This window comes from Gastrolobium bilobum, unplaced genomic scaffold, assembly GCF_033153095.1.
Source record: "Gastrolobium bilobum isolate Gb01-03AN ecotype WA unplaced genomic scaffold, APGP_CSIRO_Gbil_v1 utg7961, whole genome shotgun sequence".
Classification (NCBI taxonomy): Eukaryota; Viridiplantae; Streptophyta; class Magnoliopsida; order Fabales; family Fabaceae; genus Gastrolobium; species Gastrolobium bilobum.
In genome coordinates, this window is record NW_026899198.1 from 668709 (window position 1) to 692090 (window position 23382).

The 23382-nt window shown below is 41.9% G+C and overlaps 2 protein-coding genes across 2 annotated transcripts; one reads left to right on the top strand and one right to left on the bottom strand.

Annotated features, from left to right (window-relative positions):
- Positions 1–65: 65 nt before the first annotated feature.
- Positions 66–3133, bottom strand: LOC133288166 (uncharacterized). The gene is made up of 4 exons (XM_061485864.1): positions 2589–3133; positions 1693–1863; positions 640–917; positions 66–482 (listed from the first exon to the last, which is right to left on the bottom strand). Exons 1-4 carry the CDS (start codon positions 3001–3003, stop codon positions 375–377), a joined length of 972 nt encoding a protein of 323 aa, XP_061341848.1. The 5' UTR covers positions 3004–3133; the 3' UTR covers positions 66–374.
- A 2299-nt stretch (positions 3134–5432) lies between these two features.
- LOC133288192 (uncharacterized) lies at positions 5433–6523 on the top strand. The gene is made up of 2 exons (XM_061485899.1): positions 5433–5662; positions 5800–6523. The coding sequence occupies exons 1-2, from the start codon at positions 5433–5435 to the stop codon at positions 6521–6523; spliced, it is 954 nt and encodes a 317-aa protein (XP_061341883.1).
- The last annotated feature ends 16859 nt before the right edge of the window (positions 6524–23382 follow it).

A 23382-nucleotide genomic window follows, 5' to 3' on the forward strand; every position in this document is an offset into this window, starting at 1 on the left:
CCAAAGTAATCAGAGGATTTCCAGCGTCTTTGATTGTCTTTGAAAAACACCAGCTCTTTGGCCAATATGAAGAAGGAAGTCAAAGAATTTTATTCTCATTCAACCACCAGACAAGTGTCTTTGAAAAACACTTTTACAATGAATTTTACCTGTTATTCCGGGAAAAATCAGGCCATAGTACACTCTTGTTTACATTATTTCAACTCATCGACAAAACTGTAATCAGAATAAAATCCACCTACAAAACAGGATTACGTGTACCCTATATAGTGCATCTAGAAAGTTCTGGATATTACATAGACCACCTGATTTCCTATTCTAGCCTGATAGCTGGTTCTTAGGATGATAACTTAAACAGGACAGGATGTTACAAACTATATACTTCTTGACAAACCAAGAAATACAACAGCTGATGAAATCTGGACCCTAAGATCAGCGATATCCACATCATGGCCACCTTCAACGAGGCCCCACTTGTCCACCTAAAAAAGAGAATGAAGACAGTTTTATTTCTCAGACCATGTTTAGATTCATTTCCTGTACTTCAATATTTAAGCAAAAGTTTATAAACACACACAAAAAAAGAAAAGTTTATGAATCAGGTTATAGATTATAGATTATAGATAGTCACGTAACTACCTGTAAATCTTCTTCAAGTCTAGTAAGCTCAATTGCTTCCTCAATTTGCAATTTCCCACACACCGTACCAATAGCAATAATTAATGAGTGTGCTGATGCTGCAATAGCATCAATTGCTGCCAATTCGCAGTCATCTGTTTTCTTTAGAAGGTTCTCTATAGCCATTACAAGACCATCTTCCTGCTTTCCACCAAAAAAGCTGGAGTATACAACGGGTTTAAAGCCAAATTCTGACTCCACCCAGCAGAGCAGAGGATCAATTTTCTCCACTTGGCGATCTGAAAAGACAACTTTCAAATTAAAGTTCATACATCTTTCTCAAAATCATTGAGATGTTTCATAACCCAAATAGCTTTGATTATCAAGGACATTGCAAGAAAAGAAAATGTATAACAATCACTCTAGGTAGGTAAAGCTAAAATACAATCTTAATATTGCACAATATCTCTGAACAGCTTCCACAGGAGAGGAAAACATGAAGACAGCTTGCCAAAAATAAAAAACATAACAATACCACCTACCCACCCACAAAATTCATGGTAAATTTTTTTACAGATACAGACCTAAACTGACACTGGTCAAAAAACTTAAATCCTGCCTGTCTTCATGAAAGATCATTCCCACAACTACAATAAAGCAGATTATTCTCATGACTTGAAGTTCATGATCATATTAGGCATAGAGATCATTGTTATTTATCTTCCTTGTAATAACTGTTCCCTGGCCATAGCCCATAATAAAAAAATTCATAAGTTGCCACAGACAAATACACACTGCAAGACCATCAAGATCACTTTTCTAAATGCGTTGTTTAGCAGTCTCATCTCTCATGTGTAACATGCCATTCAATTAGCCAGCCCAAACTTGATCTGCTGAACAAGTAGATTAAATGAGCTCTAAGAAAAATGCTTTTCATAATATAATTTAAAGATGATGACTCCAAGACTCCAAGTTCTAATATACTCAGCATGTATTTACATCAGGCAATCATGACTTGATTAACTGAGATCAGACATACATAAAGACATATCAAGCTATCAACTAAAACCGTACCATGGACATAGCTTGTCAGGTCATTGTCATCGGGAGCACGACAAAATACTAAATCTTGATTAAATTTCTTCATCAAATTCTCAATAATTTTGGACCTTGTGAGTGGAACTCTTTCCAAGGCAGTGCAAGCAAGTCTCATAAGAGGCATTGTGAAGGGTCTTATGCCATCCGCTTGCTACAATAAATCAAACTTCATTACTAAGTCCATTTTAAATGATACTCCAAAGCATCCATAACTAAATCAAACAGAACATGCAGCTTCAAATGCAAACAATTTAAATATTTCGAATGACGATTCAGGGAACATATATTCATACGGAAGGGGAAGCTGGCATGAGCTATCACCCCACCAAGTGACTTTAAATCATTATAACCCATAATTTGGAGCAAAATTTTAAGAATATGAAACAAAATTCATAGCTTTCGCAAAAAACTCAAGGGAACTAAACATCTTTCTTTGTTATGATGATGAGATACTCATACACCAACCAGGAAGGAATCTATTTTAGACATGTTAACCCCAAACAACGGATAAATTTTTAGTCCTGTTGTAATACATACAACACTCACTGTGTTATATGAGTGTAGTATGTAGCATACACACGTGGACTAAATCCCCCCCCCCCCCCAAAAAAAAAAATAACATAGCAACCAAAGACTTCACTATACTGTGCCTATCACCTACAATTTGAGAATTCCATTACAATAAAGAGATGACCTCCCTCCACTATAATTGTAGCTCCTTAGGGAAATTGTAAAAAAACATTTGCATTATGCCTAGGTAAAACAACTCTTATTTAGAGCAATTGTGAACTTAATTAATATCAACACAATATTCAGCAACGAATAAAGATATTAAAACCCAATAAATTAAAAAAAAACAAAAAACAATGAACATACTTGATATTCCCATTCAGCAGCAATAGCCTTAGCAAGAGCAGGAGTGGGAAGTTTCAGAGGCCTCTTGGAAGGGGTTTTGAGGGTTCTGTAATCAAGCATCACCGTCCACCCGTTCCCGTCTTCACTCTCTCTCGTCTTCACTTCCTTGTAGAACCGCTTCCCCACGATCGACCCCGTCATGAACGACATCGGCATCGTCACCGACGACGGCGACTTCCACCTTGCCCCCGGTACCTTCAGGTGCACGTCTCTTCCGTCCGACGAGAACGTGAACGACGACGATTGCGGTTGCACCTCCTCGTCGGCGGCGGCGACGGAGGCGAAGCGCCGGCCAATTGGGTGAACTGAGAGTGACGTGAGAAATTTAGGGTTTATTGATTTTATGGAATTTCTCATTATTGAGTGTGCCATTCTTCTTCTTTTTTTTAAATTTTTTTGCTTTCTCTTCTCAGTTGTTGAAGAGAGGGAATAAAAACAGTGCTTGGAGTAAGATTCAGAAGAAAGAATGGATGACAACAAGAAACGAAGAAGGAAGAAAAATGAGGATGTTGGGTCTTTTGACAGACCCATGGAATAATAGACTTGGGCTTAATTTATTTATTTCTTGGCTTATTATTGATATTCATGGGCTTAATCTTCTTAAAAGCCCATCAAAAGTTCAAAAGGAACCGACGGGATGACTTTAGTTGTGTCCCCCCAAACATTTTTTTTTTCAACCGCTAGTAGTCAACTCAATATAATATTAGGGATATGTTATTTTATCTATATTTTTTCTGTCTATGTTTACTTATCATCTTCCAACATTGTTAGATTAGAATCTTAAGAGGAGAGAGAAAGATAAAAGTTAATTGAGATTATGATATAATAGTGTTTCACAATAACAAAAGTAGACAGAAAAAAAAAAGTAGATAAAATAACCTATTCAAGAAGTTTTCTAATTTAGAACGTAAAATTACGTCTCTTTTATATAAGCTTTTTTTTAAAGATTCGTGTCTCTACACTTTTAGTTAATGGACAGTTCTAATTAGAGGTAATTATTCGCTTTTGGGTTAATGAATAATTTTGGTCATCAGTGATAAGATATTTACAAATGACACTTGTTTCGGATGACCCAACAACACAGCGGCCCAAAGGTCCAAGCCCAATCTCAACCCCCTATACACATCAGCCTTACCAAACTGTCAGCCCCCAACTCCCAACGCGACGACACTCCCTAGGAAAAACACCAAAATGTCCCGTCTTGGGACCCCAACCCCCAATGGTGACCGCCCCAGATACCATTAGAGGAAACTGCCCCTTGTCACACACTGATACCGCCAGGCACAGGGGGTGCATCGCTGCTATCATAGCAGCGCCTGCCACACCCAGCAGCGTCTGCCACCCTTAGCAGATCCCAAGGAGGGTTGACCCCCCTCCTCACCAACTCACACAAGATTCACATCACCTTCCGCTATACATAGCCCCCTTGGCACACGAAGAAGGTATCTTATGTATCGTTATTCTGCCCATTTATATTGAGCCACTCATACACACACCTAACTCCATTGTTGACTGCTTACTTCATACTTGGAACCGTGCCTCTTAGCTTGGTCTCTACCTGTGCTAAGGGTATTATCCATACAGTGACTCCATCCCCAAAGGGAACATAGTGGGCTTATAGATCCCAACGGTACATTGACGCCGTTTGTGGGAACTATAAACTCCTATTCCCATTCTCCTACCAAAGATCTACAAGAGGCATTTCATTTTCTGACAGCTAAACATGGTTGTTACGACAAGAAGAGCAGAGCAGACTAGAGTTGTTACCCCTGAAGGTCATGTGCAAATAGTTCATTCCAGCTCCCCATCGTCTATGCATTCAGCCCCTGCTGAACAAGCAGCCGACGAGGCGCTCCCACCGATGCCGCAATTTGTTGACCCACAGTTACCAGCAGCTGATGCTAGAGTAACACAGTTGAACTGTCGCGTAGCCATACGCGAAGTCCAAGTAGAGAACTTAATCCTAACTCAACCCCCACCACCTGGAGTTCGTTTTGGAATGCCACTCCCCGCCGCTGGCCCGCAAACTATCCCACCACCTTATCATCTACAACCGGCTCGAAGTCAGCCGGTGGCTCTGTATAATGATCATCGGATCCCTGTGGTCTCCCCATATCCCCCTGGACCTTACACACAATGCGGCCGCCCCTTACCCCCCACCATTCCCTACTGGTTTTCCATTCCACGGTTACGCAATACCGCCTCATAATGCGGCCATTCCAAAACCTCAAGGATCATGTATGAATCCTGGCCTGCCACAATATGGCGCCCATCAAGACCCAGCCCTCTCTTACTCTTTTGAAGCCCCACATGCACCTCGCCCACCACCAGACCAGCACGCGCACAACCCGAACTTGCGAGTAACGCCCGCTAATACTTCAGGACGCAACAAACCCTTGACCGATAGCCTACGCCTAACCCCTATACCTCTTGGTTTCAAAGGCCCTTCCAATATCGCTACGTATGTGGGTGACACTGATCCTTTTGAATGGATCCAAAAGTTTAAAGCAGCGATGACCCTTCACGGTGAGACTGATCTCCTAATGTGCAGGACTTTCCCTACGCTTCTGGGCGGGAGAGCATTGACATGGTACACCACTTTGCCAACTGGTAGTATTGCGTCCTGGGATGATTTGGCAGGAAAGTTTCAAACCCATTTCGCAAGCAGGTGCGGGGTCTGGACCCTAAGGTGCAGGTGCATATACTCCTGTTAGGCTTGCGACAAGGAGCGTTCGCCTACGAGCTTGCTCACCATGAAATTACAGACCTAGAAGAGGGTCAAGAAAAAAGCTCAAGAGTTTATGCGGATTGAAGAGTATAAAGGGAGCCGAGTCGACGACGCCCACAACCAAGAGAAGAGAGCCAATAAAAGTAAGGACCACGTGGAAGAAGGCAGGAAGGGTCACAAACCCTCCAAATATGTCAGTCGCCCTTTGGGGCATAACACCTCAGGGCGCCAATCACACAGCGTCCTGCAAACTGAATACAAAGAAGAGCGCAAGAGTAACCCACGACATCAACAACTGACCAGGTAAGCCACCGTATACTGCAAATTCCACCGCAACAATGGTCATAGTACTGAAGAATGCAGACACCTCAAAGATGAGATTGATGAGCTTATCAAGGGCGGGGCTCAAAGACGGCGAGTGACGGTGCTCGTACTGTCAGTTCTGGCAAGCGACACCGCGAGCGTAGCAATTCACCAAAAAGAAGAAGAACTAACCAATTCGGTTACCGGCCCCGCCATGAACGTGACCAAAGAGAAGATTCTCCAAGAGACCGCAGAGTGCATGCTAGCCCAAACAATAGAGGAAGACGGGAGGAAGATGACGAAGACTCAGCTATCATCAAGCACAGAGTGATAAACATGATCTCAGACGGATTGAGCGGAGGTGGAGAAACAGCTAACGCCAGGAAGAAACACTTGAAGCAATATTTGGCGGTAGCTGGAAAAGTCATCAGCAAAGTGAAAGTTGATTCGGGTCCAACCAAGCCTAAAATCGTGTGGGACTACAGTGATTTGGGCGACGTCCTTCCCGGACATGATGAACCCCTAGTCATTCAAGCAATAATAGCCAATTTTGGCGTTAATCACATGTTTGTTGATCACGACAGTTCTGCTGACATCTTGTTTTTACCATGTTTCAGGGCGTTAGGGTTTACAGTCAATGACTTAACCCCAGTCGCTGGTGAACTCTCAGGTTTCAATGCAACAGTCACCAAGCCGCTCGGAATGATAAACCTGTGTTTATCCATGGGAACTCCACCCACTTCAAGGTCAGCTGACATCCAATTCCTAGTGCTTGACACCCCATCAGCATACAACGCAATTCTTGGCAGAAGGATGTTCGCCGCCTTTGAGGTGAGCGTATCAACCCGCACTTGGCGATGAAGTTTGTAGCCAGAGATAACAAAGTCGCAACGATAAAAGAAGACCAAACGGTAGCCAAGAGCTGCTACAATATATTCCTGAGATCAGCGACCAAGGTTACCTTCAGAGATCAACCAACACCCTAACAAATAACAACCCTGCCAATTGAAAGAAGCCCTAGCAGGAATGGGAAGAAGCATGACCAATGTTTCCTAGTAGAATTTGATGCAAGAGACAAACCTCAGGTGGAACATTCCAGACCCACTCCAGATGGAGCGTTGGAACATAAAGTCTTGGGCGATGCTGATCATTAAACAACAACCATCGGGGCAACCATTGACCCAGAAATGAAAAGCAAATTGATCAAATTGCTGCGAGACAACAGAGATCTGTTCGCTTGGAAACCATCAGACATGTCGGGCATCGACCCTGAAGTGTGCTGCCACCGGTTATCTGTTGACCCCAAAGTAAAGCCCGTCTCCCAGAAAAAAAAAAGTTTGGTACCGACCGCCAGAAGGTCATTGATGAGGAAGTTAAAAGACTCCATGACGCTGGCTTCATTAGGGAAATCAAGTACACCACTTGGTTGTCCAACCCAGTATTGGTAAAAAAGCCAAATGGAGCGTGGATGATGTGTGTCGAGTACACTGACCTGAACAAGGTATGTCCCAAAGATGCTTATCCCTTTCCCAGCATTGACCAGTTGGCCGATAACGCATATGGTTTCAAAATGCTATCATTCATGGATACGTACTCTGGTTACAATCAAATCCCACTGCTCGAGGAGGACCAAGATAAAACGGCGTTCATCACCCAGAACGCCAACTACTGTTATACCATGACGCCCTTCGGATTAAAGAATGTCGGTGCCACATATCAGCGGATGATGAATAAAGTGTTCAAAGATTTAATTGGCAATAACATTGAAGTTTATATCGATGACATGATCGCCAAGTCGCAAATGCCGAAACAACACTTGTTGGACCTTCAAGGCGTGTTCGATAGGTTGAGAAAGTACAATATGCGGCTTAATCCTAGCAAATGCGCTTTCGGCGTGCCCGCCAGCAAGTTTCTAGGCTTCATACTTACCGAGAGAGGCATTGAGGTCAACCCTGACAAATGCAAGGCAGTTATCGAAATGCTAAGCCCCCAAACGGTCAAAGAAGTTCAACAGTTAACCGGGAGGCTTGTGGCCCTCACCCATTTTTTAGCAAATCGGCACATAAGTCTCTCCCCCTGTTCGGCCTACTCAAAAAAGGAACTACCTTTCGGTGGTCCGAAGAATGTGAGAAAGCCTTCCAGGAGTTTAAAAGAGCTCTCTCTTGCCCACCAATCCTCGCCAAGCCAGACAATGGAGAGACGTTGTATTTATACCTCGTCGTAGGCGCCGAGGCTATCAGCGCAGCCTTAGTCAAAGAATCAAAAGAGGAAGGGCAGAAACCAGTCTACTTTAACAGCAAAGTTCTATAAGGGGCTGATTGAGACCATATTTCCAATGCCATCCGATCACTGTCAGGACCAATCAGCCAATCCGCCAAGTTTTGCATAAGCCTGACCTCGCTGGAAGAATGATGTATTGGGCGATTGAGCTGTCGGAGTACCAAATCACCTATAAGCCAAGAATCGCCATTAAGGCTCAAGTCCTCACAAACTTCATAGCCGAAATGACGCACAGTTTCCTGCCTGATGGTCAAATTGCCAAAACATCGCTCCCAGCGATATGGAAGCTATATATTGATGGCTCATCAAACGCCAAAGGCTCAGGGGCAGAAATGATAGTTGAAAATCCAGACGGTGTGACTGTCGAGCATTCCTTATACTTCGACTTCAATACCACAAATAACCAGGAAGAGTATGAGGCCATGATAGCTGGCCTAATTCAAGCAAAGGAGATGGGAGCCCAGCACCTCAAAGTCTTCAGTGACTCTCAGTTGGTGACATTTTATATCTTAGGTGAGTATCAAGCCAAAAGACCACTGATGTGCAAGTACTTATAGAAAGTCAAAGAGTTAATACAAACCTTCGAAAGAGTTGAGGTGGAGCATATCAGGCGAGCTGAAAACACCCGGGCAGATATCCTCGCCAAGTTAGCAAGCACAAAGAGCCCAGGTAACAATTGCTCTGTGATCCAATATAATTTTCCTAACCCATGCATAGTCATGAGCATTTCAGACACGGCCGCCGAAGTCGCTGAAGAGACCTGGATCACACCCATTGTCAATTACTTGTCTGAAGGAGCCATACCTCTTGACCAAAAGGAAGCTAGGAAGGTAGTACGAAGAAGCGCCCATTTCTGCATAGTACAAGGACGACTATATAAGAGAGGACTCTCGACTCCACTTCTGAAGTGTCTGAACCCCAACGACGTTCAGTATGTTTTAGAAGAAATCCACGAAGGAATCAACGGTCACCACATGGCGGGCACTCGCTAGCAAAGAAAGCACTGAGAGCTGGTTTTTATTGGCCGACCATGGAGCGCGACGCCCATGAGCATGTCAAAAAATGTGAAAAATGCCAGAGGTTCGTCGACGTACACAAAGCCCCGCAAGAAGAGTTGACATCAATCACCTCACTGTGGCCTTTCTATAAGTGGGGAATCGACATTCTAGGTCATTTTCCCATGGCGGCTGGCCGAGTCCAATGGTTGATTGTCGCCATAGACTACTTTACCAAGTGGGTAGAGGCTGAATCTTTAGCCACCATTACATTCGAGAAAGCGAGGAAGTTCTTTTGGAGAAGTATTGTCTACCGCTTCGGCATCCCTAGAGAAGTCATTACAGACAATGGTACCCAGTTCACTGACGCAAAGTTCCGTGAATTAATGGGAAATTTGTAGATCCGGCATCATTTTGCCGCAGTAGAACACCCCCAATCCAACGGATTAGTGGAGTCGGCCAACAAAATGCTGGCTAAAGGAATCAAGAAAAAATTGGAGGCACATAAAGGGGCGTGGGTTGACAATTTGGACAACGTCCTGTGGGGATACATGACAACCGCCCAGTCTTCCACTAGAGAGACGCCTTTCAGATTAACATACGACACTGAAGCCATGATCCCCGCAGAAATTGGTGAACCCTCTTGGCGGAGAGACCACATTGCCGAGGTCGCCAACAGTCAAAATCTTAAAGAAGCATTAGACCTACTGGATGAGCTTAGAGAACATGCTGCTCAGTTTGACTGTCGTTCCAAGGAAAGGTCAGCCACTTGCTACAATAAGAAAGTTGTTCCTCGGAAGTTCGCAGAAAAAGATTTGGTTCTTAGACGAGCGGACGTTGGAAACAAAAATGCCCGCGAAGGAAAGCTCGCCCCAAACTGAGAAGGACCTTACCGGATAGCAAACAAACTGGGGAAAAGAGCATACTCACTCGAGACACTAGATGGAAAAGCAATCCCCAGGGCGTGGAACGCAGATAAGCTCAAGAAATATTATAGTTAAACTACCATGTAACACTTCCTGCACTCTTTTCCTTTCCCAAGTTTTTATCCCAATGGGTTTTACTGGGAAAGGTTTTTAATGAGGCAGGGTCCCACTTTTCAATGAACATTATTGCCTATTTTTTACAACTCTTAGTATAAGTTAAACGTCCAATTAACGGGATGGTTCTCACCCCCGCGACGAGTTGCCCTGGGACGGTTCTCACCCCCAGCCAATGACCAAATAACGGGATGGTTCTCACCCCCGCCATGCGTTGGATTGGGATGGTTCTCACCCCCAGCCAACGCCCAAGTAACGAGATGGTTCTTGATGGGACGTAAATTTGTTCCCATCTAAGCCCATTTTGATTGCAAAATACCATCCGTTCCCTCATCTGATGAGCAACTTCAGCATGAAAATCACTTGTTTTACATCTTTGTGACAAAAACACAGTGGGGGAACGGATGACAAAAACACAGTGGGGGAACGGATGATGACGTAATCCTTTGGAAAACATATTAAAAGGGGAACGGATTTAGAGCATTTATTGCACCTGCTCCACTCATTTAATGCTTCTGATCACTTTGCAGGAAACGTTGAAACAAAGTTTCAATAAAGCAGAGGCGGTGCATCAATTAAGCACGAAGAAACATGTATAACAGGAATGAAGAGTTCTCATTGGCTGAGAAGAAAGCAAGACATGGGGGATTGCAAGAAATGGCAAATCTCAACAATAACTGTCCCATCCAGCAAGTTGCAAGCCTCCAAACAATGTTGCCACCGCCCCGCCCATACAGTCAAGAAACCAACTTCAAGGGATTTTACAAGATTGTCACTCATCCTTTTGCCTATAAATAGGACGTTCCAAACACGAAGACATGATCGAATTCCTTAAGAAGAGATCACTTAGTATTATTTAGTTAATTTGTAGTTTAATTTTGTATAGTTAAGTGACAATCCTTCTCCTTTATTCTGTAACATTCACTTGAGACTCCTCACGAGCATCAACCATCTTCTCCAGTTTATATTTTGTTGTAATCTTTCTTGTTTCATTTCAATATAAGTGTTCCTTCTTTCCTTTCCACTCGATATCTCTAAACTGAATCTCGGGTCTATGGGACTTCAGTTTAGAATAATTATGTTTAAAGTAACAGCCATGGACTAAACTATCTGTGGAACGGATAAGCTGCAAATTTCTTAAAGAATTATTTTCAAAACTCTTGTACTGAAGCTTTTTGGATTTCTCTAGCTAAGTAAGCTATATTCATTGTGTATCAATGGAAATTGAACACATACTGAGAAAGGAACTTTCTTAAGGAAGGGATTTCAGACAGCTTAGCCAGTAGGGGAAGGTAGTGTTTTGGCAACGACACTATTGGTTACCTTATGAATAAGGGACCACTTCGTCCATTTTAAGGTTCTGTACCAAGTACCTGTTGGAGTCAAGGGAGCCATAGGAATATAGAAACTTGTGAGCCATCTAGTCTATGATCTGAGGAATCAGAGTTGGCAGTTAAGAAACTGGGACAAAGCCAAAAAGTGCTAAGTATTAAGCAGAGAAAATAACTATTTAAGAATGGAGCAGTAAATCCGTTCCTTGTGTTAAAACTGTTTTAAAACAATCCACCTTGTTGTGTCTTGATTATAGTTATTTCTATGTTATTTTTTATCTATTCAATCTTGTATCGATCAATCTCCAATGACTATTTTCATGCCATCTCTCATCAAGAAGGATCACATATATAACGAGGCGAGGAGTTGTTTGCCATCAGACTGAACTTAGGTAGTGTTTGGTTGAGGAGAAATTTTGTAATACTAGGAAAATTTAAATACTAGGGATCTGCAGGGAAAGTGAGTTAGATAGGAAAATTTTAAAAAAGTTGTTTGGTTGGGCAAAATTTTACCAGGAAAATTAAGTAAAATTCCTGAATGTGTGTTTGGTTGAATATAAAATATTGATGAGAAAACTTATTGAAATTACAAAATTATCCTTTTACAAAATTATACAACCAATTGCCCCACTGCATTAAGGGGTAGTATTGTCACTGTTTTGTACCGTGTTCACTTATCCGATTTTTAGATACAATTCCACCTGATTTGATGGATTCTTGAACAGTTCTTTTCTTCCTTTCTTACGTGCAATTTGAGATAGCTATGCATCTGATATTGATGGGAAAAAATCATGATACCTTGAACCAAACATGGAAAAATGATAAAGTCACAATCACTTCCCTAGGAATATCTACAAAACTCCTCAAACAAACACTACCTTACTGTTCTCGAGGAACGTTGTCAAGACAGTAGGGAACGTTTGACCAGACAGTTTAATCACTAACTTTTCTTCTCATTTTCATTATTTATAAAATAGTTTAAGGCATTATTTAAAGTTCTATCCTCGTGGGAACGATAATCTGGGCATTAATACACCCATTATTACTTGATGCATGCACTTGCGCACTTGGGTTGGAAGTAAGGGAACAAATCTGTATTCTCTTGTTAATTTAGAATAGAGGAACGTCCTCTATCAGAATATATATTTTTCCACCAATAGCAAACCATCCAACAGTTTTCACCCCCGCCATGCGTTGGATTGGGACGGTTCTCACCCCCAGCCAACGCCCAATTAACGAGATGGTTCTAACCCCCGCCATGCGTTGGATGGGGACAGTTCTCACCCCCAGCCAACGCCCAAGTAATGGGATGGTTCTCACCCCCGCCAGGCGTTGGACTGGGACGGTTCTCACCCCCAGCCAACGCCCAAGTAACGGGATTATTCTAACCCCCGCCATGCGTTGGATTGAGACGGTTCTCACCCCCAGCCAACGCCCAAGTAACGAGATGGTTCTCACCCCCGCCAGGCGTTGGACTGGGACGGTTCTCACCTCCAGCCAACGCCCAAGTAACGGGATGGTTCTCACCCCCGCCAGGCGTTGGACTGGGACGGTTCTCACCCCCAGCCAACGACCAAATAACGGGAGGATTCTCACCCTCGCCATGCGTTGGATTGGGACGGTTCTCACCCCCAACCAACGCCCAAGTAATGGGATGGTTCTCACCTCCGTCATGCGTTGGATTGGGACGGTTCTCACCCCCAGCCAACGCCCAAGTAACAGGATGGTTCTTACCCCCGCCAGGCGTTGGACTGGGACGGTTCTCACCCCCAGCCAACGCACAAGTAACGAGACGGTTCTCACCCCCGCCATGCGTTGGATTGGAACGGTTCTTACCCTCAGCCAACGCCCAAGTAATGGGATGATTCTCACCCCCGCCAGGCGTTGGGCTGGGACGATTCTCACCCCCAGTCAACGCCTAAGTAATGGGATGGTTCTCACCCCCGCCATGAGTTGGGCGGGGACGTTTCTCACCCACGCGTCAGTTAATGGAAAGTTACAATATATTAGACCCATGCATTGGGAGTGAGTAAGAAGGATTAAACAAGGAGCGACAAAATACATTAATAGCTAAAGAAGTACAAGTCCATGATTGACATACCAATCATGGAAAAAAGGGGAAAGCTAACGGTTAGCATACCAACCGTGAAAAAAAGGAAAATCTAAATTTACAAATTAAACTTGGCGGTCTCCCGTAGGGGCCACCTCTTCAGCAGCTACCGAGGCCTGTTCAGCCACGCCAGCGGTGACAACACCACCCCCACTCTCCGCATCTGAGCCAGCTAAAGTCATGCCAGCAAGTCCCGTCGACAAGTCACGCCCAGCCTCATCCTCAACAGGATGGCCATCACCGATTGCATCGCCAGTAGGAGGGACTCCTGGTGAGCCTTCATCTTCGTCAGTGTCGGGACTCTCCTCAATTACCTCCACCCCGCCACCTGCTAGCTGCTCAATTATCTTGTTTCCTTCCACCTCATACTCTGGGCTGAAACCAGTTATGTCAAGCTCAGGATGCCGAACGCAGACTTGTCGGATCGCATTGTTGAACGACTCGTATATAAGGTTCGCCAAGGCTTCGTCCAATTCTTCCACCCGCCAAGTTGATTTTTTGAGATCTTCTTGAGTGGCGTGAAGGTTCCCATGCACGGAGGCCAACTCAGTAGATAATTGGTCTTTTTCCGATTGGAGGCCCTCTTTGTCCTTTGTAGACTCGTCCATCAATTTTGACAAGTCATCTTTTTTGGAGTTTAGGCGCTTAACCTGTTGACTTGCCTTCTTCAGCTGCGCAGCCAGAGACTTGTTAGCAGCTTTTTGGTCACTAACCTCCTTACCAAGGCGTCCAACGTCGGCAGTTAAACCATCTACCTTACGCCCCATCTCATCAAGGCGATCATCCTGAGCAGAGCAGAGGCTGTCAACAACAAGGGCGACCTCTTGGATACCCAAGATTCAGCCAATGACCACTTGCGTGCAATTCAGGATTTCCTGGCGATTGATTCGTTCTAGCACCACCATCTTAGGTCGTTCAAGGTTAGGAAAAGTGGAGTCAAGGTCCCTTTCCGATAACTTGAGGGCCCTTCCAACTGGGATCTCAGTAGGAGAAGGAGCCTCCTGCGCACTCGCCGTTACCAAGAGCCCTTCACCACCAAGAGCACTAGTCACCATCATCCCACCGTCGCTGGAGTCCTCAGGAAAGCCACCCGAGACATGACAGTCGTTATCTGTTAACTGCCTCGACTCAGACAACTCAAGGCGCGAGAACTTTGAACCCCCAGGCGGGACTAAGTTTCCATCTCCTCCCCTTTTCAGCCCTGAGCTTTCACGCCCAGGCGACACTGATCCGAATGTCGACTCGCTCGCCGACGAACCTCCCACCACATTCGTGGGATCTTTAATTATAGGGCCAGTCGCCCTCCTCTCCAGCTCACCAACAAGAATATTAGTCGCAGATCGGATTTTCTTCCGACGGTGGTGAACTTCTTTCTTTTTTCCTTTGTCCACATCTTTTCTCTTCGCGGCGGGGCTGGGCGCAACCCGAGGAACCACACCCTTAGCAGCCTTAACCTTGGCAGCCGCCTCACGTGCAAGCCTCAACGTGTCCATCGACAAGCTCTCAACTGCAAGATAGGAAAGACACAAGTGTTAGTAAAGACAGTTAATACTCACAACATAGCTATAAATGGTACAAATCACCACCACACCTCCATAACACAACACTCTCTTCGTAGGCCACCAATCAAGGCCTCCCTTAACCTCCAAAAACCAATCCTCTACCAATACTTCTTCAGGAGACAAGGCTTCGTGCCCAAATGAATACTGACTGGCGGGAATCTCATAATGGGCCTTGGTCCAACATAGCTCAAACCGACTTTTCCCACTCTCCCGGTCAACGAAAAAAGGCAATTCCCTCTAGCCAAGTACTGGTTGAATCCAGAAAAAAGTCCCCCCCTCCAGTTCTTATATGAATTGGCGTACTGAGCAAATATCGATCCTAATCCGGTCCCCGCCTTCAGCGAAACCCAGCCAAGCTTTTTCAACGAGGGCGACACCTGGAAGCAATAAAAGAATAACCGCACAGAGCACACCCATTCAAAATATCGACATATCTTTTCAAAGACCCGAACAAACACCCAAGCATTAGGGTGCAGTTGAGAAGGCGCAACCCGTAGATGGGCTAGCACCCCCATCTCGAACTCAGATATAGGAAACCTAACTTTCTGATCCGTAAAGTGAGTCTTGTAAACCATGAACCGCCATCGAGAGATCGCCCTACGGCGAGGCTTGTCACAAACTCGGTCAGCACTCCTGACCGCAATGCTTTGCCACTTCTTGTCGTCTTCGACATTGTCAGTAAAATCAAAATTGCCTTCTGATTGATAAGATTGGTCCAAAATAGCCTCGCTGATATAACAAGATGAAGAGGATGCCACCATCGGGTCATATTCTGATGGGTTGTCCCTAAGAGATTCAACAGTCGGATAGGTTGTCCCTAAGAGGCGAGGCTTGTAATAATACTCTAATGGACGGTTTTGCGGTTGGCGGTTAATAGAGGATAAAGGTCGAATAAGTAGCCCTGCTCCAAAAACTGAGCGCCGCGAATCACGGCGGCGCGAACCATTCCTCTAATCATAAGAATGACCAGAAGACCTAGAATGACTCCTCCGAGAAGGGCGAGGCCCAACCCCTTCACCAGACCCACCAGATCGTTGCCTTCTAGATTTAGCAGACTGGCGCCTACCAGATCTAGAAGCGTTCTCACCAGTCACCACCTGGCGCCCACCATGAAGACGGGAACCAAACGCCTCACCAGAATACGGAACCACAGGTCCCAAAGCCCTCTTCGGCAAGAGATGTTGAATCTCCTCTTCACTGAAACCCAGAAGCTCAGGTATCCTACCATGTGGCAACGACTCAACCCCAGGAATTAAAGAACGGTATGGGGGAACGCTACTTCCTTCCCCACCACGACTAGCAAGGTATCCCTGCATAGCCGGCCCCACTGCACAACCATTGAGCGTATTGAAAGCTTCATCAAACTCTTCCTCCTTAACATCTACCTCCAACTTAGGCAAGACCAAACCAGTCAAGTCTGTTAACTTGACCATCACAACAAAAAGGAGAAGGGAAGCAAAGCCAAATAAATTTAAAGAAATATCAAAGCTACAAGCCAGAAACACTGTACCTGAGATAACACAGAGAATGAAGAAAGGAAGACCGGCACGAGCACTCTCACAAAGAGAAAAAGCCCAAATAAGGAAGGCAGGAACAAGAAGAGCCTGAGATTTGTGAAGAAGATCCCCAGGGAGGGACAAACCTCCTTTAAATAGGGTGAGAAGGATCAGGATGGCGTACACGTGTAATACCCCACCTTTTCGACCGTAGGATAACACAACCGTCAGATAATAGGCAGTTGTGATGAGGGGCCTAATGGTAATTACAGGGGGACAAGACACCCCTCACATCGCATTAATGCGCCGTGCTTTATGACGTTTGAGTGCCTGCAATTAATTGTAGTAATGGAAGCACCCATCATTGCTGCTCCTCGAAAATCGAAAAACCACTTTTCGTGTCAGGAAAGGCGAAAGGCCCAAAAAGCCCCCTGCAAACCACGCGGCCCGCCAAAGAGAGAAATTGTATGAAACCCCACCTCGAGCCGCCAAGACTCCAAATACTCACCGAGTCATCAAAAGATCCCTCACCACGCCTATACCTACCACTCAGATCGCCAGCAAGGCGTCACCCAAGCCTATTTACCTTGGCACCAACCTACGCTTGCTACCAAGCTGGGGGGCTCCTGTTCCGAATAGCCCAACAATACAGCGGCCCATAGGCCCAATCTCAACCCCCTATCCACGTCAGCCCTACCAACTATCAGCCCCCAACCCCAACGCAACGACACTCCCTAGGAGAAATACCAAAATGTCCCGTCTTGGGACCCCAACCCCCAAAGGTGACCGTCCCAGATACCATAAGAGGAAACTGCCCTTTGTCAAACGCTAACACCGCCAAGCACAGGGGGCTTATCGCTGCTATCATAGCAGCGCCTGCCACGCTCAACATCGTCTGTCACCCTTAGCAGATCCCAAGGAGGATTGACCCCCTCCTCACTAACCCACACAAGATTCACATCACCTTCCCCTATAAATAGCCCCCTTGGCACACCAAGAAGGCATCTTATGTATCGTTATTCTGCCCATTTATATTGAGTCACACATACACACACCTAACCCCATTGTTGACTGCTTACTTCATACTTGGAACCGTGCCTCTTAGCTTGGTCTCTACATGTGCTAAAGGTATTATCCATACAGTGACTCCATCCCCAAAGGGAACATAGCGGGCTTATAGATCTCAACGGTACAACACTAGAACGTGAATCAATTGGTAAAAGTTGTTCGATCATTAACCAGTGATTTTGAGTTTGAATTTTGAATATACAATTATATTTGAAAATTTGTAGAGAGAAATATGTCGTCCTTATATTGCTACTCAGTTTGATCAACTAATCAAGCAATCTGAAAAATATATTAAAACAAATTCATAACTCTTAGACCTAAAATTCATTTATATTTATGAAGATTAATTTTGCTTCATTTTAAAATATCTTCATAAGAGAGAGGTGGGTGTTAAATAAAAAGATTTTATTATTTTATTTCAGTCATGACAGAGGCAAGCTTAAAGAATGATAAAATGATTATTTTGTGATTGAAAGGTCAAGAACAACACCGAATGCATCATATATAAAGCTTGTCTCTACTTCAGCCCCACAGTGCAGTTGGAGTACCGTAAAAGGCTTGGATTTCTTGAGATAATTATCAGTTAACGACTCAATAGTTTCGCATTGTCTTTTACTTTTAATTGGTTCATTATCAATTTCATTTATTCCATTAGGAAAAATCGATTATCATAAAACAAAATCAAACGGGACTGACATGTGAGGATGGGAAAAATAATGATGCCAGGAATTTTCTAAATTCAATAATTAATATGGGGGATATTTTCATATTGCGTTATCGCTTCAGTAGTTAGCCACAAGTAAACACAACCTTTGGGTGTGTCAAAACATATTTCGTTGGTAATTATCTGCATGAAACCGTAATTTGTTATGATTTTATATTTGGAAAAAATATTTATTATTTTAATGACATAACACTTTTAAGTTTTAAGTGAAATAATCACTTAAAAAAATACTTCCCAATTTTTTTCTCTTCCATCATCTTGATCATTACGTGCAAAACTTTTCACCAGGCTTTGCCAAAGTCAAATCCACCGTTCTCTTTCTGCAATTTATAACTCTCTAAATTTCTCATCTTAATTGCACACATCGGCTAAGAATTTGAAGAAAGGTTGCCTTTTTTCTTTTTCTTTTTTTACTTGTGACCCATTCTTTATTCAATTCATTCCATTCCATCAAATGCATAGCTTCTTGTTTTCCTTCTGAATTTGACCTTGATTTCTTCTTCCTTGGTGATCCAAGTCTCATCTTATTCATTTTGAGTCTTTCATGTCATTCTCTCACTTTTAAATGTTTTTTGTTGTTATTATGAACCGGTTAAATAATTTGTTACGATTTAATTGCAAGGTAGGAGACTTCAATCCCATATTGATTATATGGGTGATTAAGGTGGGGTTTATATGGACTTTAGGCTCTTATACCTCTTGACCTAGCTTTTGGGGTAGTGTACCTCAAGGTTCTTATCAATTGGTATCAAAGCCTTTCACTATGTCTCCTGGCCGCAATTGTACGGCACAGCTGGTGACGCTGGCATTGCAATGTTCACCCAAGCCTAATAAAAGACTAGCGCAAATCCAAGCCTGTATGGGCGCCTGGGCTGCAGAGCATGGTGGTTTGCCCAAGTCTAATAAAAGACTAGTGCAAATCCAGTTCAAATTTTTTGATGCACTTTTTGGTAAACAACATTGTTAGTTTGTTTACATGAGTTTCCATTTTCATCTAAAATTAAAATCTTCAAACCATTTCTAGATTTTACTCTAGAAACAGCAACAAATAGCTGTCCATGAGTAAAACCAGGCTTCGGTAAGAATAGCTCAACATAAGAAATAGATTGACCCTGACTTTTATTAATACTGGTCATGGCAAAGTATAGACTAATTGAAAATTGCCTTCTTTCGAATCTCAAAGGAATCATATTCATTCGTGGAATGTAAACTTTATGACCAATATAATTTCATATAACAACAGTTGCACCAATGATGTTATTTCTTAATTTTTCAACTATTAGTCTCATTCCATTGCACTAGCCAAAAGATTGGTCTATATTCCTTAGAAGCATAATGAGAACTCTTTTTTTCCAGAGTGATTTTATAATTAGGAAATCTAGAACATTTAATTTCGTTTAAAAATTCTATAGTGAACCAATCAGGTTCGATCCCAATGTCTCCGTCTGCTATGCAATATGAGTAAAAACTCAAATATTCTTTCTCTTCATCGTGCACTTGAGAAAGGATAAATTCATTCACCTTCTCAACTCCTTCAAGAGTTGGAGTCAATATGGCTCTTTCTTCAAAGAACTTGAAGTCCTTCATGTTTTGTAACAAATTTGGATAAGTTAACTAAACAATACTAGTAAGAGGTTTAGTTGAATCCAAAATTAAAAGATCTTATGGGATTTCTACTTGAGCAACACCATCAGTATCTATACCAACTTGTCCATCATCGACTTTGATTATCCAATATGCCAAATCTTTCATGAATTGATGTTCTGCCGACGTTGTTATTTGCAATCTCATGTTTTTGGTCAATATAAGTACCTTTCAGTGAGACCACAACTTTGATGAATTGATTATTGTAGAAACAATGTCCTCCCTAGTTGCTTTTGGAATAACTGGTAATATTTGACGAAAGTCTTCTCCAAGAACAACACATTTGCCTCGAAATGGTCTCTCTTCAGAATTAGAGTTAGTAAAACTCTTGATGTCCTTAAGTGAACAATCAAGAGCCTCAAAAGCCAGTTTATTAATCATGCATGCTTCATCCCATATAATTAGACTAGTTTGTTGAAGAAGCTCTGCTTTTAAACTCCTTTACTTAATATTGCATGTCGAGAACTCATCGATTTTTAATGAAATTAAGAATCTATAATATCTTCCTACCCCATGGCAAAAGTAAGGCAGTAATCCCACTTGAAGCAACATTAAGGACTATTTTACCTTAACACCAAACAATTGCTGACAGAGTTTTCCAAATAAAATTTTTTCCAGTCCCACCGTAGCCATAAACAAAAAAGAACTCACCTGTGTTATGTTGTACAACATGAATTATTTCATAAATTTTTTTTCTCTGGTCTTCATTCATTATGGATAAGAATGACTGCAGATCCAAAGCCATTCGTTGGCAGTCGTAGTTCAATTCGTCTACTAAGAAGTGATTCTCGAATTCATTAAGCGCACAATAATGTGGGAATGGCATGGAATGAAATTCTTTCAAAGATCTTCCATTTGAATTGAATTATCGCTCTATTTCAATAAAATGGAGATTTTTTAAGTCTAAAGTAGCAATTGAAAGATCCACGGTGAAAAAGGAAGCAGTATCATTATCTGTTTGATGAGCCCGTTGTCTTGAAAAAAAAACTATCGGAAGAAGTTTTTTAAAATTACGTACCTTAATTTTGTAAAATTCTCCTTCAGTTATACAATACTCCATCTTCTAACTATTCCCATGTTTGTTCCCAAACATGTTCTGGTCAATTGAATCCCAGATGCCAATTTTGCAGCTTCTTTTATACCATTAACAAGCTCTTTATCGTCTACCAACAATCCCAGAGCATAGCATGCTTCTTGAAATGAGTTATGCCTGGAGTTATTAACTATCCATATATCCTCGAAAGTTATGAAACCTCGTTGAACAGTCAATAAAAGTCTCATGTAGTACAGCTCGCCGGATCCTGCAGGAACATATTGTAATCTCCTTATTGATTGGCCTTGCTTTCTAGGATGCCATTCATGCTTCTCCCTATTGTAAATGAATTTATTGGGAAATTCTGTATAGGTTAATTCTTTTCCATCAAAGTATAATTTGTTTGCTTCTATCCAAGCCTCAAAGATTGTCTTCTTTTCCTTGTGTCTAAGCACCATATCATCAATGTGTTCATGATTTTTGAATAACACTACTTGTTGATTTGGTAGATGCAAGTTCAATAGGATAACAGGATGCCACTTATGATGTATATCAAATGCAAAAATCTTCCAAGCAGCTTAACACGCAGATAGATATCGACAGTCATAATAATGCCTAATTTCATCCACAATGTCAAAATTAGCAGTATCACCTGATTCGTATATGATGGTGCCAGTGACTCTATCAGGACCTTTATTCACATACTTGATACTCAAATGAGTTAGACTTATTAAGGACCTTTATGTCGATGTGTGCTTGATACTTCATTAGTAATTTAGGATTGTAAGGAACAACGTATCTGTTGTCCAATTCAATACCTTTCTTTATGGTTTTCCATTATGTATTCCTTCTTGATAATCGTCTTCATCAAATGAAGTGTATCAATAAACTTCTTAGGAAAGAACTTCAAGAATTTACCTTCCTTCATGTATTGTGAGTTGGGAATCTCTGGACCATATGAACCATGCATCATGAATCTAGTCACTGCCTTAAAAAATCGAGGGTTTTTATCTTCATCTGGTAACTCAATCGATATAACTCTGTCAATCATATCAACAGTTTGTAGCTTGTTTTATGGGTGTAGCCACAACAAAATATGAGCATGGGGTAATCCTCTCTTCTGAAACTCTATTATATACATCCCTACATCATAAATTTAAATAATAGATTAACTTATTCATTTTTTAACATGATTAACTCTACATACTAAGAATGACGGGGAAAGTTATAAGTTGTTGCAGTTAGGATTTTAACTTTACTTGCCATAACGTTGCCAAAGAAGCATCATTTCTTGAAGTCGATCATTAGGTGATTTAGTTTCAATTAAAATACCCTACAAGCAATATCTAGATGATCATATGGTTTGATTTCTCCTATTGCTATAAAACATATTCTCTCTTGTCACAGAGAATTGCATGTAACAATGATAAATAAATCTGGATATCCAAGTCTCTTGCAGATTGCCATTGCATCTTGACAATTATTAAACATGTATATCATCCCTCCCGTAAAAGATGATGGTAAAATAATCCATTTTCCAGAGGTTGCTGGATCGTTTCACCTCTCATAACTGCCTCTTATAATCCAATCAAGATATTTGATCTGATGACATCTTGGTTCAACCTAATCCATTAGATCCTTTGGACTTTAATCATTGTATACACATCAACCAAAAACTGTTAGAATAACCTCTTGACATCTAAGATGTTGCCCTATTCAGAATCTCGTTATTGAATTCTTGGCATTGGCATTTAAGAAAAATGTCTTATTTAAATAAGGAAAAATGAAAACTAAATATGATGGCTAATCAACCCCCTTTGATTAGCGCTCCATCAATTCCCAATAATATTGGGTAATTTTCTTTTTTTTTTATCCAATCAATCCAATGGATTGGTGTCCCTAATTTTAGTCAATTATTATAAATAATTGATTTCCTTAATTTTCTCTGTTGTCCTCAAATCTAATTTTATGACTATATTTAAATTCAAAATTCAAAATTGAAATTCAAAATTAGAATTCAATTTTATTTTATTAATTTGTGTGTGACCCATATAATTTAATTTTTTTAAAAAACTTATTTAAGATGGAAAGTTTACATTTTCCAAAAAATTCGAAATAGTTTACAAAAAAAAAAGAATCCAAATCATTGTATGAATTACACGTGGAAAAACTTTCCAAAGAATGAATCTGAATTAAAATATAATATAGATTACGTCAACCATTATAGTTTATTATCCAAATCCTCTGAAGCTATTACGTGTTTTTTTAGAGTTTGACTTTTATCGTTATATTTTTTATTTATTTGAGTTTGAAATTCTATAGTTTTTATTTATTAAGATATTAAACTTTTTGAAATCACTCTTATGTTGCTGAAAAAAAGTTATCTTATGTCACTCATTATAATTATCTACTATAAGGAGTACACAGTTATAATATT

Coding starts and splice junctions, on each gene's coding strand:
- LOC133288192 (XM_061485899.1), top strand. CDS start 5,433: ATGCGGATTGAAGAGTATAAAGGGAGCCGAGTCGACGACGCCCACAAC. Junction 5,663..5,799: donor CGACATCAACAACTGACCAG/GTAAGCCACCGT, acceptor TCGTACTGTCAG/TTCTGGCAAGCGACACCGCG.
- LOC133288166 (XM_061485864.1), bottom strand. CDS start 3,003: ATGGCACACTCAATAATGAGAAATTCCATAAAATCAATAAACCCTAAA. Junction 1,864..2,588: donor TGAATGGGAATATCAAGTAT/GTTCATTGTTTT, acceptor TATTGTAGCAAG/CGGATGGCATAAGACCCTTC. Junction 918..1,692: donor CCTGACAAGCTATGTCCATG/GTACGGTTTTAG, acceptor TTGTCTTTTCAG/ATCGCCAAGTGGAGAAAATT.